This window comes from Budorcas taxicolor, chromosome 1 (genome assembly GCF_023091745.1).
Source record: "Budorcas taxicolor isolate Tak-1 chromosome 1, Takin1.1, whole genome shotgun sequence".
Classification (NCBI taxonomy): Eukaryota; Metazoa; Chordata; class Mammalia; order Artiodactyla; family Bovidae; genus Budorcas; species Budorcas taxicolor.
Genome location: NC_068910.1, coordinates 100248222 through 100261993, shown reverse-complemented (window position 1 = coordinate 100261993; position 13772 = coordinate 100248222). Strand labels below are relative to the sequence as shown.

The window sequence follows — 13772 nt, the reverse complement described above, 5'->3', positions numbered from 1 at the left end:
TCTCTCAGCTAAATGTTAACAGAATTTTGAGCCTTACACAAAAACTTGATGAAATTCCAATACAGTTGTCTATTGAGAAGGGAGCTGCATCATTTCTGTTCTCATTTGTGTCTTCATGGGTGAGAATATGAGGTTGTTAGTAAATAAACTTTCTAATTGAAAGATGAAAAAACGGAAAATTTCATTACAAGTGATTGAACTTACTCATTTCTTCAGTCATTTCCATTTTCATGTTTTCCTTCTGGAAATTCTGCATTGTTTGTAATGTCTTTTGTGGATCCATCTTCTTGTTTACTGCCTGCATTGTCTTTAAATATATGAAAAGATTCATGTTATGTACATAACTATGAAAATTTTACTATAGAATAAGTCCAAAGGAAACACATCAATAAAGGTAGATTTTCTTTTAAAAGATAACCATTCTGCCATAATCAAACATGAAAGTGTAAATATTATTAAAAAAATTAAACTACTCATTTGGAAACCATCTGCTTAACATCTATATAATAAAGACCACTGTGGAAAAACTTATCTGAACAGTAGGCAAAAAATTATGTAATAAAAAAATACGGCTAACAAAATCCATTGCTACTCATATAGGAAAACTACATTTGCCTATTATGTGGCAAGCAGGTAATGTCTAAATTTTTTTAAAAAATTAATTTTTTTCCAAAAATTTTCATGTCTGAATTAAAGGACACTTATTTAACCTATTTATTCATTTAAAACCATGATTGCAAGAAATGATAAAAACATTGAGCTTTGCAAAAAATATGTGAACATTTTATATTCACAACTAATTTAATTAAAACAAATTAATGATATCAAGTATGGCCAAAATATTTTATATATTATTATCATATATGTATCTGGGTATATGTGTTTATTGTATGTGTGTTACATAAGATATGTCAGTTCAAAGATAGAGAACAAACAGTCTTTTATGCATGCTGCTGCCAAAGTAATTTTTTCAAATACAAGACTGTACCCTCCCATCCCCCACCAGCTCACACATACCTAATTCTCTAGGGGCTTTGCATTGTTCTTAGCATTGAAAACTCAATTCCATAAATACACCAAACATCCTAACCCTGCCTAACAAGCCAGTCACATTCTGCACCACTGCCCTCTAGGTACACTGACTTTCTATTTCCTTAACTGTACTGTGTTCCCTCCCACCACAGGACCTCTGCATATGCTGTCCCTCTGCTGGAATGCTCTTCTTCACTTGCTTTCACTATAAATCAGATTTTAGTTCCCCACCTTAGGGCAGCAGTTTCTGACACCCTAGGTTAGAATAGATATTCTTGTTAAATCCTACTCACTACAGATAAAAGTTTTATGTATTGGTGTAAATTATATGACTTTATTTGCAAATTACAGTACTTTTACAAAAATATACTAATAACAACTACAAGGCTGACAGTGATAACAGAGCAGCTAATGCTGATGTATATTATTTCTGTGTGCCAGGCACTGTTCTAAGCACTATATGTATTCAATATAATATTTAAAGTTAAATACATTAAAACCTAACAAGTCTTTATATGCTAGGTAATTACCATTTCCTCTCTATTACAAATGAAGGATGAAGAGCTTGTCGAGATCACACAGCTATCAAGTAAGATATGAACCCAAGTAATCTGACTCCAAAGCCCATGTTTCTAATCATTGAATTAAAGGGAAAAAAAGTAAAAAGTGTTAGTCAGTCAGTCATGTCCAATTCTTTACGACATCATGGACTGTGGCACGCCAGGCTCCTCTCTCCATTGAATTTTCCAGGCAAGAATACTGGACTGAATAGCCATTCCCTTCTCCAGGGAATCTTCTTGACCCAGGACTGAACCCGGGTCTCTTGCATTACAGACAGATTCTTTACCATGTGAGCCACAGGGAAGCCCAATCACTGAACTAAAACTACCTCTCAAATGGGCTGCTTTGTAAATAGACTTTAGTCAGCACTTGCCTGGTTATGCTTCCCATTTCATCCCCATCACTTATTATAGTTCCTACTTAGAGGACCTAAACAAATATTTCTTGAATTAACAAATTTTTAAGAAATTTAAGTGAAAATTCTAATTTGTACATTGCTATACGGCAGGACCACATTAGGTATGTTTTCTTCCCCTATCACTTGCAGAAAATTGCAAAATGAGTTGTCTTCTTCCTCAACATTATTAAAAGGTTATCCAGCTCTGGTGTGTGATCTTAAGATAGGACCTTATCTTCAAATTAGACAGATATTTAGTTCTATCGATTTGTAAAACCAAAAAAGGAAAACAAAGTTTTTCTGCTCTTAACCATCCATTTCCACTGTAAATGACTAAGATCCATTAAAAGTAAGGAAACTAACCGAATAAGCTTTATTCAGAATGGACAGCTTTGAAACAATCTGTTTCTTAAGGAACACAGCGTGCCACTGTACTTACTGTACATACAATGGACACATTCCATTTCATGTGTTCTGTGGTCTAAAAGGCAATTTTAGTCAATCCTCATTATTTCTGAATTCCTTATTTGTGAATTTGCCTACTCACTAAAATGTATTTGTAACCTCAAGTCAATACTTGCAGGACTTTTATGCTCGTTTGTGGACATGCACAGAGTGGCACAAAGTTTGAGTGGCCCAACAAGCATAATTCCAGCTTAGGTCTCCCAAGATGACACCCTGCCGTCTTGACTCAGCACTAATAATGTAAATTAGTGTCATCTTTGTGGTCTATTTTTTCCCTTTTGGTTGGTGATTTCACTGTTTAAAATGCTCCCCTAAGCATAGGACTGAAGTATGGTCTATACAAGTTAACAACAACTGTGATCAAAGGCTCACAGGAACCTAACCCTCCATTTCCCCTAGGAACAATGGTTCGATACTCCCTAATTCAGTGTTCCTCAAACTTTATAGAATGTAATTACTGCAAATAATGAGAATTAATGGTTATGGACTATTTTTCTAATATATATAACCCTATACTTTCTCTCCTCTGTGGTTAATCTTTTCTTTTTGTTCTTCATATTCATGCTCTTTCTTCCCTTTATTTAAAGCCTGCTGATAATTTTGGTCTTCCAGAAAGTCTTTCACATCAATCTATTCAAGGATCTGTGCAGTTGACTGAAACATGGAGAACAGAATGTTGTAGAGCATAAGCTTCCTTTTTAGCACATCTCAACCTTCTCCCACCCCCAAAATGAACTATGTAATATATGTGAGAGCAGAGCCTTTGTCTTGAACTTCTGGTCTCTCACAGTTTTTGATACACAGCAAAGAGCTCACTATTTATTAAATGTCTGAAAGGCTCACAGTCTTTTAAGTTCTACAGTAAAATCATTAAGTTTTTTTTAATCTAAGGACTGTAAGTTAAACTTACATTCCTGATAAAATGAACTGATAAATTCTTCTGAAAATATTCATGCATCTTTCTGACACATTCATGAAAATGAATCAAGAGGAAACTATAATTCAAATTATTATATCAAAATATATAGCATATGAAATAAGAAGCCCCAAAATCTTTTTAAAATTTAAGGAAAAAAAAAAAACTAAATAATGTTTTAAGTCAATTTAAAAAATTTAGACGTTACATGTAATCCTGGAAGAGTGGAAGTGCCTAAAACAAAAATTTTATATTAAAACAAATTGATAAAAAGCCTAGAAATATTTATTTGAAGTATGTTTAATTATAACTCATTTGATTAAAAATTACAAAGATTCTATACCATATAAATGTTATTTTTATAATATGTAGCCTACCAGGCTCCTCCCTCCATGGGATTCTCCAGGCAAGAGTACTGGAGTGGACTGCCATTTCCTTCTCCAATACATATAAGAGAGGGAGCTTTAAATCTAATTTGAATGCTGATATTTAAACGTCTCAGATGAAATCGCAAAGCTATGGATATAAAGGTTTCCACTTACTTTTGCTGTAGTAGACATGGCTCCTGCCATCTTCATCTGAGAGTTCATCACTTTTGTTTGTGTGGACATGGAAGTGACTTTTGAACTTACAGCGAAAGTTCTTGTTTTCTGTTTCCTTAGATGTACAAGCTGCTTGGCTAAAACTCTGCAAGCTTCTTTATTACCAATCTTGGCCATTTTCTTAATTTCTAATTCCTATCAGAGGAAATAAAAAGAAGGCATAAGATCATAAAAGGGGGAGTCCTCAGTGATTTGAGAAGAATAAACTGAGCATATACATTATACCCTTTTACCCTGATTATGAAGAAAGAGGGTTTTACAAAGTCATACAAATAGTCATTTGAGAGGGCAAACTGTTTTACATGTTTATATGGATAAGACGGAACTAGTACTGTGTTCTACACATATAAAGCAAGTCTACAAAACAGTGCTCACATAAAGCCAAAAAGAAAACTTAAAAACTCATTCCAAAAGTAGGTAGAAAAAAAAAAATCAAATGAGGAATTGGTAGAGGATAGCAAAGAAAAAGAAAAAAAAGAGTACAGTGGTAGCTCTGAAGCTAGTAATACAGACAACTATCTTCAATGAAAAGGTCCACTTACTATGTTAAGTAAGAGACAGATTGGCAAATTAGATGTTGTTTAGTTGCTAAGTCACGTTCGATTCTTTGTGACTCCATGGACTGTAGCCTGCCAGGCTCCTCTGTCCATGGGATTCTCCACACAAGAATACTGGAGTGGGTTGCCATTTCCTTCTCAGAACATAAAAATACATGCTATCTCAAGAAAGCAACTTTAATTAGCCAGGTGAAGGTGAAGTCACTCAGTCGTGTCCGACTCTTTGTGACCCCGTGGACTGTAGCCTACCAGGCTCCTCCGTCCAGGGGATTCTCCAGGCAAGAATATTGACTGGAGTGGGTTGCCATTTCCTTCTCCAGGGGATCTTCCCAACCCAGGGATTGAACCCAGGTCTCCCGCATTGGAGGCAGAGGCTTTAACCTCTGAGCCACCAGGGAAGCTTAATTAGCCCTTTGTTATGAAATGCCCCCTTTTATTCTGGTAATATTCCCTTTTCTTTCTTTCTTTTTTTTTAATCTAGTTAATGTAACCACTTCAAATTTCCAGATTTTACTCTAGGCTAGAACAAATATATTCTATATAAATACTTAGTAAAATCTGGAAATTTGAAGTGGTTACATTAACTAGATTAAAAAAAAAAGAAAGAAAGAAAAGGGAATATTACCAGAATAAAAGGGGGCATTTCATAACAAAGGAATTAATACATAAAGATGTCAAACCAATCCTAAATGTGTATGCACCTAAAACAGCGCTTTCAAATTTATTAAGTGCAACTGATACAACTGAAAGGAGAAACAGACAAAGACACAAGTAGCATAAGGGACATCAACAACTCCTTTCTTAAGTATATTGCTGTATTTTAGGACAAGTGGACAGAAAAACTATAAAGATACAGATTTACAAAAGCACTATCAACAATTTGACCTAACCAACATTCACTAAAAGCTCCATTGCCAACAGCAGAATACTCTTTGCAAGTGCACATTTAAAAAAAAAAAAAAAAAGGAATTACCAAAAACATACCACATTCTGGATCAGAAAACAAGGCTCAACAAAAATAAAAGGATTGGACTCCTACAAGTGTGATCTCTAACTGGAGTGAAATTAAACTAGAAAGCAGTAAGAAAAATAAGAAATGAAAATAACAAGCAGAAATTAGGCAACATGGTTCAAAATAAGTCATGCAAGAATTGATGCTTTCCAATTGTAGTACTGGAGAAGATTCTGGAGAGACCCTTGGACAACAAGGAGATCAAACCACTTAATTATAAAGGAAATCAACTCTGAACATTCACTGGAAGGACTGATGCTGAGGCTGAAGCTCCCATACTTTGGCCACATGATACAAAGAGTCAACTCATTAGAAAAGACCCTGATGCTGGTAAAGATGGAGGGCATGAGGAGAAGGGGGAGACAGAGGATGAGTTGGTTGGATGGCATCATGGACTATATGGACATAAGTTTGAGCCAACTCTGGGAGATAGTGGAGGACAGGCAAGCCTAGCGTGCTGCAGTACATGGGGTCATGACAACAACAATAACAACACAGAAAAAAAATCACAGGGGAAATGAGATAATATTTTGAACTTAATTAAATAAAAATGCACATATCAAAATGCGTGAGTTGCTATAAATACAGTTTTTAGAAATTTAAAGTGTTAGAGCTTACATTTAGAAAAACTGAGTATCTAGTAGGCTTCAAAATAGAAAAAGCAGAAAAAAAGCAGAGAAAATAAAACACAAAGTATATAAAAGAAAGAAATATATAAACAAGAGAAGAAATCTATAAACTAGGGAGGAAAAAAATACAGAAAATTAATGAGATCAAAAGCTTTTTCTTTTACAAGAAATTGATCAAATTGATAAACCACTGCCAATTAGAAGAGAGAAAAAAACAGAGAATACACAAATGCCAAATACTGAAAATGCAGAGGAGGGCATCACTTAATAACCAAAAGATGTTAAAGAATAGTAAGAAAATATTATAAACACAATGCTATTACATTTTAAAATTTAGTAGAGATGAACAAATTATTTGACAGATGTGCACTACCAGACCTCATTCAAAACGTAGAAAGCTTGATCCATTCAATACCTATTTTCTAAAAATTGCAAATTTTAGAATTTAAAAATCTAGCCACAAAGAGATTTCTGTTAAGTTCAAACATCTATCTGCAAAGAAAAGTTCACTCCTAATGACTTTACTGATGAAACTGATCAAACATTTAAAAAAGAAATACACAGACCTTTCCAGTAAATGAAACAGAAAGGGAAACTAGCCAACTCATGCTTTAAGGTCAGCAGTACTCTGATGTTAAACTACATAAGGATACCACACAAAAACATAACTACAAATTAATAGCTTTTATGATCAGAGATACTAATATTCTTATGAAAATTTCAACAAATTGAAATAAAATATTTTTTAAAAAATTCATCATTACTAAGGAAGTTTATCCCAATAGCAAAAGTTTGATTCAACTTTGGAAAATCATCAGTTATGTAATTCACTATACTAACAGACTAAAGAAGAAAAACAACATAATTATCATCTCAATAGATGTAAAAAAAAGACAGCACTTGACAAAATTAGTTCCTGATAAAAACTCTCAACAACTAGATAAAGGAACTTCAACCTGAGAAAGGGCCTCTACAAAAAGCCTATAGCTAATATACTTAATGATAAAAGGATGAAAAATTTTATTTACACAGATGACATGATTGCCTATGTAGAAATCTAACAGAATCTACAAAAAGGCTACTCGACTCAGTGAGTTTAGGAAGGTTACAGAATAAAAGATCAATGTACAAAAAAATGAATGTATTTCTATATATCAACAACAAAAAATATCAGAAATATGAAGAAAGTAGCACAAGATCAGTATAACCCTGAAATGACCCGGGAAATGACCCAAATGTTCATTAGCTGGTAAACGGATAGTCAAATTTTGCAATGTCCACATAAGGGAATAACAGTTATCAGTAAAAATGATGATACATGTAATGACACTGATTAAGCTCAAAATAATTATGACTGAAAGAAGCCATAAAAAAGTGAAATCACTTTAAGATTTCATCTATATAAAATTCTTGAAAATGTAAAATCTACAATGACAGACCAGTGTTTGCCTAACTGAGGAGGACATAAGGAGAAAAGGGATGGGTAGAAGCGATCACAAAGGGAATAGGAAACTTTTGGGGATGATGGATATGTTCATTACCTTGACTGTAGTAATGGTTTCATGAGTTAATACATATGTCAAAATGCGTCAAATTATTTGCTTTAAACATGGACAATCAATTGCATGTCAACTATACCTCAAGCATGTTCGTTTTTAAAAATGTTTTAAGCAATATACATTTAAAAACATAACAGAAAAATACTTAAAGATAGCCAATCTATTTTAAAAGTATATTCATTATCAAAGACATTGTCAATAATGGTTAAAATATAAAGTAAGACACCCCACTGGTTAACATAGTTATTTTCTTGCAACCCTCTCTTGGTTTTTTTATTTTTTTTAATTAATTAATTTATTTTTAACTGGAGGATAATTGCTTTACAATACTGTGTAGGTCTCTTGTTTTCTAGGACTATTTTATCTTTGCTGTTGATTGAGAAGAAGATGGCTGTTTTGAGCAATATTTCTTCCTAGGCATTTATGTCTTTCACAAACAGAAGAATAACTTGATTTTATATTCAGCAGAATAAAGACTCCTGATAAAAATCAGGAGAATGACACAGTAAACAAAGGTAACCAGAAATTGCAGGAAGGTATTAAATGCCATTTTTTAGTAAAGTAAATCACTTACCACCTGCCATGTGTCTGTTTCCTAGTTAGCTAATTACTCCAACACTGACTTCTAAATTCGTTAGAAAAGTTAAACTGAAATTTAATGTTCTACTTACCAGCTGTTTTTCTTGTTTCTCTAAAGCTGCCCGATCTCTGATTATAGCCCTCTGAGTACCTCGTAACTCTCGATTCTGTTCCTTTATTACATCTAAGAGAATCAGAAAAGAAACCTAAATGTATGAATTGTAAGATCTTCTTTAATACCACTTAAAATATTGGAATTAGAAACCTCAATTAAAAAAAAAATACAAGATGTTAAATTTTTTGTTTCAATAAACTAAAAATTAATCAAATGTTAGAATGAATTATAAATATTGATTATATAAAAAAACACTGAAGTACAAACACATTATAGTCTGAGGTTTAGTCAAAAGAATATATAAATCACACTAAAGTACTCCCTTAGAGAACTGATTATTATACATTGCTTTTATGACATGTATATATATGTCACATGTATGCAAGCGAGTGAGCAAACACACACACACACACAGAACATTTTTCATCTCTTCCCTACTTCAATATTACACGAAATTCCAAAAAGGAAGACAGGCAATGTGTTTATTAAATCTTTTTTTCTACACTATGTCATCATCATTGTAACAGAATAAAGAGAAGCAGCCAGCCTTCCAATGAAGCAGACAGGGATGTGAATCACACATCTGCTACTGGATCATTATATGATGGTTTCTTGTGAAGTCAGTTAACACTCTAAACCTCAGTTTCTTATAAAGTAAAAATTATCATGAAGGCACAAATAACACTCACAATGACCTGATATATTGTAAGTGCCATTCATTGTTAATGTCTTCCTCATTTATTTCAACTCATGAGGATCCATCAGTCTTACCTTTTGAAGAATTAAAGTATTAGTCTAACTGACTGACCACAATTTAGATTAATTGTTACTAAATAGTGATTACTTCAAAAGATCACAGATACCAATGGTAATGTTTGCCAAACTGTTTCCTCACTGTGAGGAAACTTGCTAAGTACTTTACATAAAGTATGGGATCCCTTCATGGAACACAGTCTTGTCATGGCGCAGGGGCTTGTGTAACTCAAAAAAGCTACGAACCATGCCATGCTGGGCTACCCAAGAGGGACAAGTCATAGTGAAGAGCTCTGATGAAATGTGGGCAGCTATTTAAAATCCTAAAAGGTGATGCTGTTAAAGTGCTACAATCAGCATGTCAGCGAAACTGGAAAACTCAGCAGTGGCCAAAATTGGAAAAGATGTCTTCATCCCAAAGCCAAAGAATGTTCAAACTACCACACAGTCGCACTCACTTTACATCCTAGTAAGGTTGTGCTCAAAATCCTTCAGGCTAGGCTTCAACAGTATGCGAACCAAGAATTTCAGATGTAAAAGCTGGACTTAGGAAAGGCAGAGGAACCAGAGAGCAAATTCTCAACATTCTGTTGGATCAGAGAAAACAAAGGGATTCCAGAAAAACATCTACTTCTGCTTACATGACTACACTAAAGCCTTTGACTGTGTGGATCACAGCAAACTGTGGAAAATTCTTAAAGTGATGGAGACCACACCATCTTACCTGTCTCCTGAGAAACCTGTATGAAGGTCAAGAAGCAACAGTTAGAAACTTACATGGAACAACTGACTGGTTCAAAACTGAGAAAGAAGTATGACAAGGCTATGTATTGTCACCCTGCTTATTTAACTTCTATACAGAGTATCATCAATAGAAATGCTGGGCTGGATGAATCACAAGCTAGAATCAAGACTGCAAGAGGAAATAACAACCTCATATATGAGGATAATACCAAATGGCAGAAAGTGAAAAGGAACCAAAGAGCCTCTTGATAAGGGTGAAAGAAGAGTGAAAAGGCTGGGTTGAAACTCAACATTCAAAAAACTAAGGTCATGACATCTGGTCTCATCACTTCATGGCAAATAGAAGGGGGAAAAGTGGAAGCAGTGACTGCAACCATGAAGTTAAAAGACACCTGCTCCTTGAAAGGAAAGCTACGACAAACATAGTCAGTGCATTAAAAAGCAGAGTCATCACTTTGCTGACAAAGGTCTGTATAGTCAAAGCTATGGTTTTTCCAGTAGTCATTTATGGATGTGAGAGTTGGACTATAATGAAGGCTGAGCGCCGAAGAATTGATGCTTTTGAGTTGTGGTGCTGGAGAAGATTCTTCAGATTCCCTTGCACTGCACGAAGATCAAACCCGTTAATCCTAAAGGAAATCAACTCTGAATACTCATTGGAAGGACTGCTGCCGAAGCTGAAGCTCCACTACTTTGGCCACCTGAAATGAAGAGCCAACTCACTGGAAAAGACCCTGATGCTGGAAAAGATGGAAGGCAAAAGGAGAAGAGGGTGGCAGAGGGTGAGATGGTTAGATAGCATCACAGATTCAACGGACATGAATTTGAGCAAAGTCTGGGAGACAGTGAAGTACAGAGGATCCTGGGGTGCTCCTGTCCATGGGGTCACAAAAAGTCAGACATGACTTAGCAACTGAAAAACAAAAATTCAGTATGATGTTCATAATAATGCCATGAGTTGGTTTTTCTATTATTTTATATGTATCAGAAAATATGTGTTAATAAGTTTAAATAACGTGCCCAAGGTCACAAGGTAGTAAGTAGTAATGCCAGATTTGGATCCAAGTTTTGTCTCCTGAATCAGTGGTCTTAATCATTTTACTACAGTACCTTTTCAGTAAAGAGGTAGAATTTAAAACTACCACCACTACAACAGATAGAAGAGTCTCCTCATTAGATGGCACTGGGAAAACTAGTCAGCTACATGAGAAAAAAGAAAGAAACTGGACTCCTGCCTCACACCATATATAAAAATTAACTCAAAAGAGAAGAACGACTCAAATATAAAAGCTAAAATCATAAAAGTCTTAGAAGAACACATGGGAGTAAATCTACATGATTTGGGTTTTGGCGATGGATTCTTAGGTATGACACTAAAAGCACAAGCAACGAGAAAAACATAGATGAAGCAGACTCCATGAAGACTAGAAGCTGTGACTAAAGGGCGTTATCAAGCGGAAAGACGATGCAGAAAACGGGAGAATACATGCGCCAATTACATATGAGTCTAGAATCCAGAACATATATATATATATACCTCTTACAATTCAAAAACAAAGGACAACTCAACAAATGAGTGAACACCTTGCACAGACATTTTGACAAAGAAAATACATAAGTGGCCAACAAATATCTGGAAAAGATATAAAGTATCACTACTCATTAGGGAAATCAGAAACCATTTCCCATCTGCCAAAATGGCTATAACCAAGAGTCTTCTTCAACACCACAGCTCAAGAACATCGATTCTTCAGTGCTCAGCTTTCTTTATACCCAACTCTCATTTTCATACATGATTACTGGAAAAACCATAGCTTTTACTAGATGGACGTTTGTGGCCAAAGTAATGTCTCTGTTTTTTAATATGCTGTCTAGGTTGGTCATAACTTTTCTTCCAAGGAGCAAGTGTGTTTTAATTTCATGGCTGTAGTCACAATCTGCAGTGATTTTGGAGGCCCCCAAAATAATGTCTGTCACTGTTTCCATTGTTTCCCCATCTATTTGCCATGAAGTGATGGGACCAGATGCCATGATCTTAGTTTTCTGAACGTTGAGCTTTAAGCCAACTTTTTCACTCTCCTCTTTCACTTTCATCAAGAGGCTCTTTAGTTCTTCTTGTGGGTAGGAATGTAAGTTATTTCAGCCATTGTGGATAAAAGTTCAGTGGTTCCTCAAAAGTTGAACATAAAATTACCAATTCATCTCACAATTTCCCTCCTATTTACCCAAAAGAACTGAAAAAAAAGTACCTAAACCATTACTCTACACAAATTCAGCACTATTTAAAATAGTCAAAAGGTGGAAACAACCCAAATGTCATGAACTGGAGAGACAGAGGACTGGTGAGTCATTGCTTAATGGATACAGGGCTTTATTTTACGGTGATAAAAATGTTCTGGAATTAGAGATGGTGGTTATACACCCTTGTGAATGTACTAAATGTTACTGACCTATTCACTTTGAAGTGATTAATGTTAAGTGAATTTCAACTCCATTAAAATAACAGCAAAGCCAGCAACCATTATCTTTTGTAGTGATGGAGCATCACAATTTATATTCTACACACTTCTTATTATAATGAAACTTTACTCAGAATAAAAATAACTAATTATACTGAATAACAGGTATATTAAGTGCTTCACAACAACCCCCAAAGGTAGGTACTATTATTTCACTTGTTTCAGAGGCGGGAATTGGTATTTGGTGTATTTGGTGAGGTAATCTGCCTAAGTGGAGAAGGCAATGGCACCCCACTCCAGTACTCTTGCCTGGAAAATCCCATGGGCAGAGGAGCCTGGTAGGCTGCAGTCTATGGGGTCGCTAAGAGTCGAACACGACTGAGCAACTTCACTTTCACTTTTCACTTTCATGCATTGGAGGAGGAAATGGCAACCCACTCCAGTGTTCTTGCCTGGAGAATCCCAGGGATTGGGGAGCCTGGTGGGCTGCCGTCTCTGCGGTCGCACAGAGTCGGACACGACTGAAGAGACTTAGCAGCAGCAGCAGCAGCAGCAATCTGCTTAAGGGAGAAAAAGCGCTAGGCTTCACCCACAGGCATTCTGATTCCAAAGCCTCTAACTATGAAGCTTGTAGGAAAACAAAAAATAAAGTTATCAAGGACACAATCCTTACAAAGAGAGACAGTTATCAACAAATAATACTGTTGAACAGAATGAAAAACATTTCATGTCATTATATAAAATCAACTACAATGACTGAATAAGAGTTAAAAATAAGATGTCAGAGCTCCTATATCCTACTTACAAAACATCTATTTCTCCTCCTCTACTTAGTCTGTTTCTGAATTAAGTTATATTGGTGGACATCTCACACTCAGGATTTACTAAAGAGACATTCTATATGTTCCTTACACACAGGAATAGGAAACCATACAATATCTATATAGGAGATGAGAAGAGAGGGAGCTCTCTCCCCTCACTAACTTTCTTCTGGATGGGAAACATGTTTCACTTAAAAAAGAAGGGGATAGTCTGTAGGCAAATATATTTGGGAAATGTTCAAGTTGAAAAAATTTTAAACCAATTTCTTTGCTTCAAGGTTTCTAAGAACATTTAATATACAAAAGTACATTGTCAACATTTAAGGGAAGAATATGTGGTCAATTATTCTCCAAAGTCATTAAACCAGGAATCCTTTTAAAGAAACCTCTATTAGCATTTTTTGGGTAGAAATGTTTCATGGAGCACTGGCTGGGATCCTATTCTTAAAAAACATGACTCGTTAGTTTGCTAGGGCTATTATAACAAACACCACAGACTGGGTGGCAGAGACAACAGAATTTTATTTTCTCCTAGTTCTGAATGCTAGAAGTTCGAGATTAAGGTGCTGGC

At 35.1% G+C, this 13772-nt stretch overlaps 1 protein-coding gene across 1 annotated transcript in view; it reads right to left on the bottom strand.

The window, feature by feature from the left end:
• CHMP2B (charged multivesicular body protein 2B) overlaps positions 1–13772 on the bottom strand; it is a 30226-nt gene that overhangs the window by 4116 nt on the left and 12338 nt on the right. Inside the window, exons 2-4 of the mRNA XM_052646424.1 lie at positions 8402–8493; positions 3914–4108; positions 205–307 (exon numbers count right to left, since the gene is read on the bottom strand). Coding sequence (XP_052502384.1) covers positions 205–307; positions 3914–4108; positions 8402–8493 — 390 coding nt within the window. The remainder of the gene's footprint in view (positions 1–204; positions 308–3913; positions 4109–8401; positions 8494–13772) is intronic.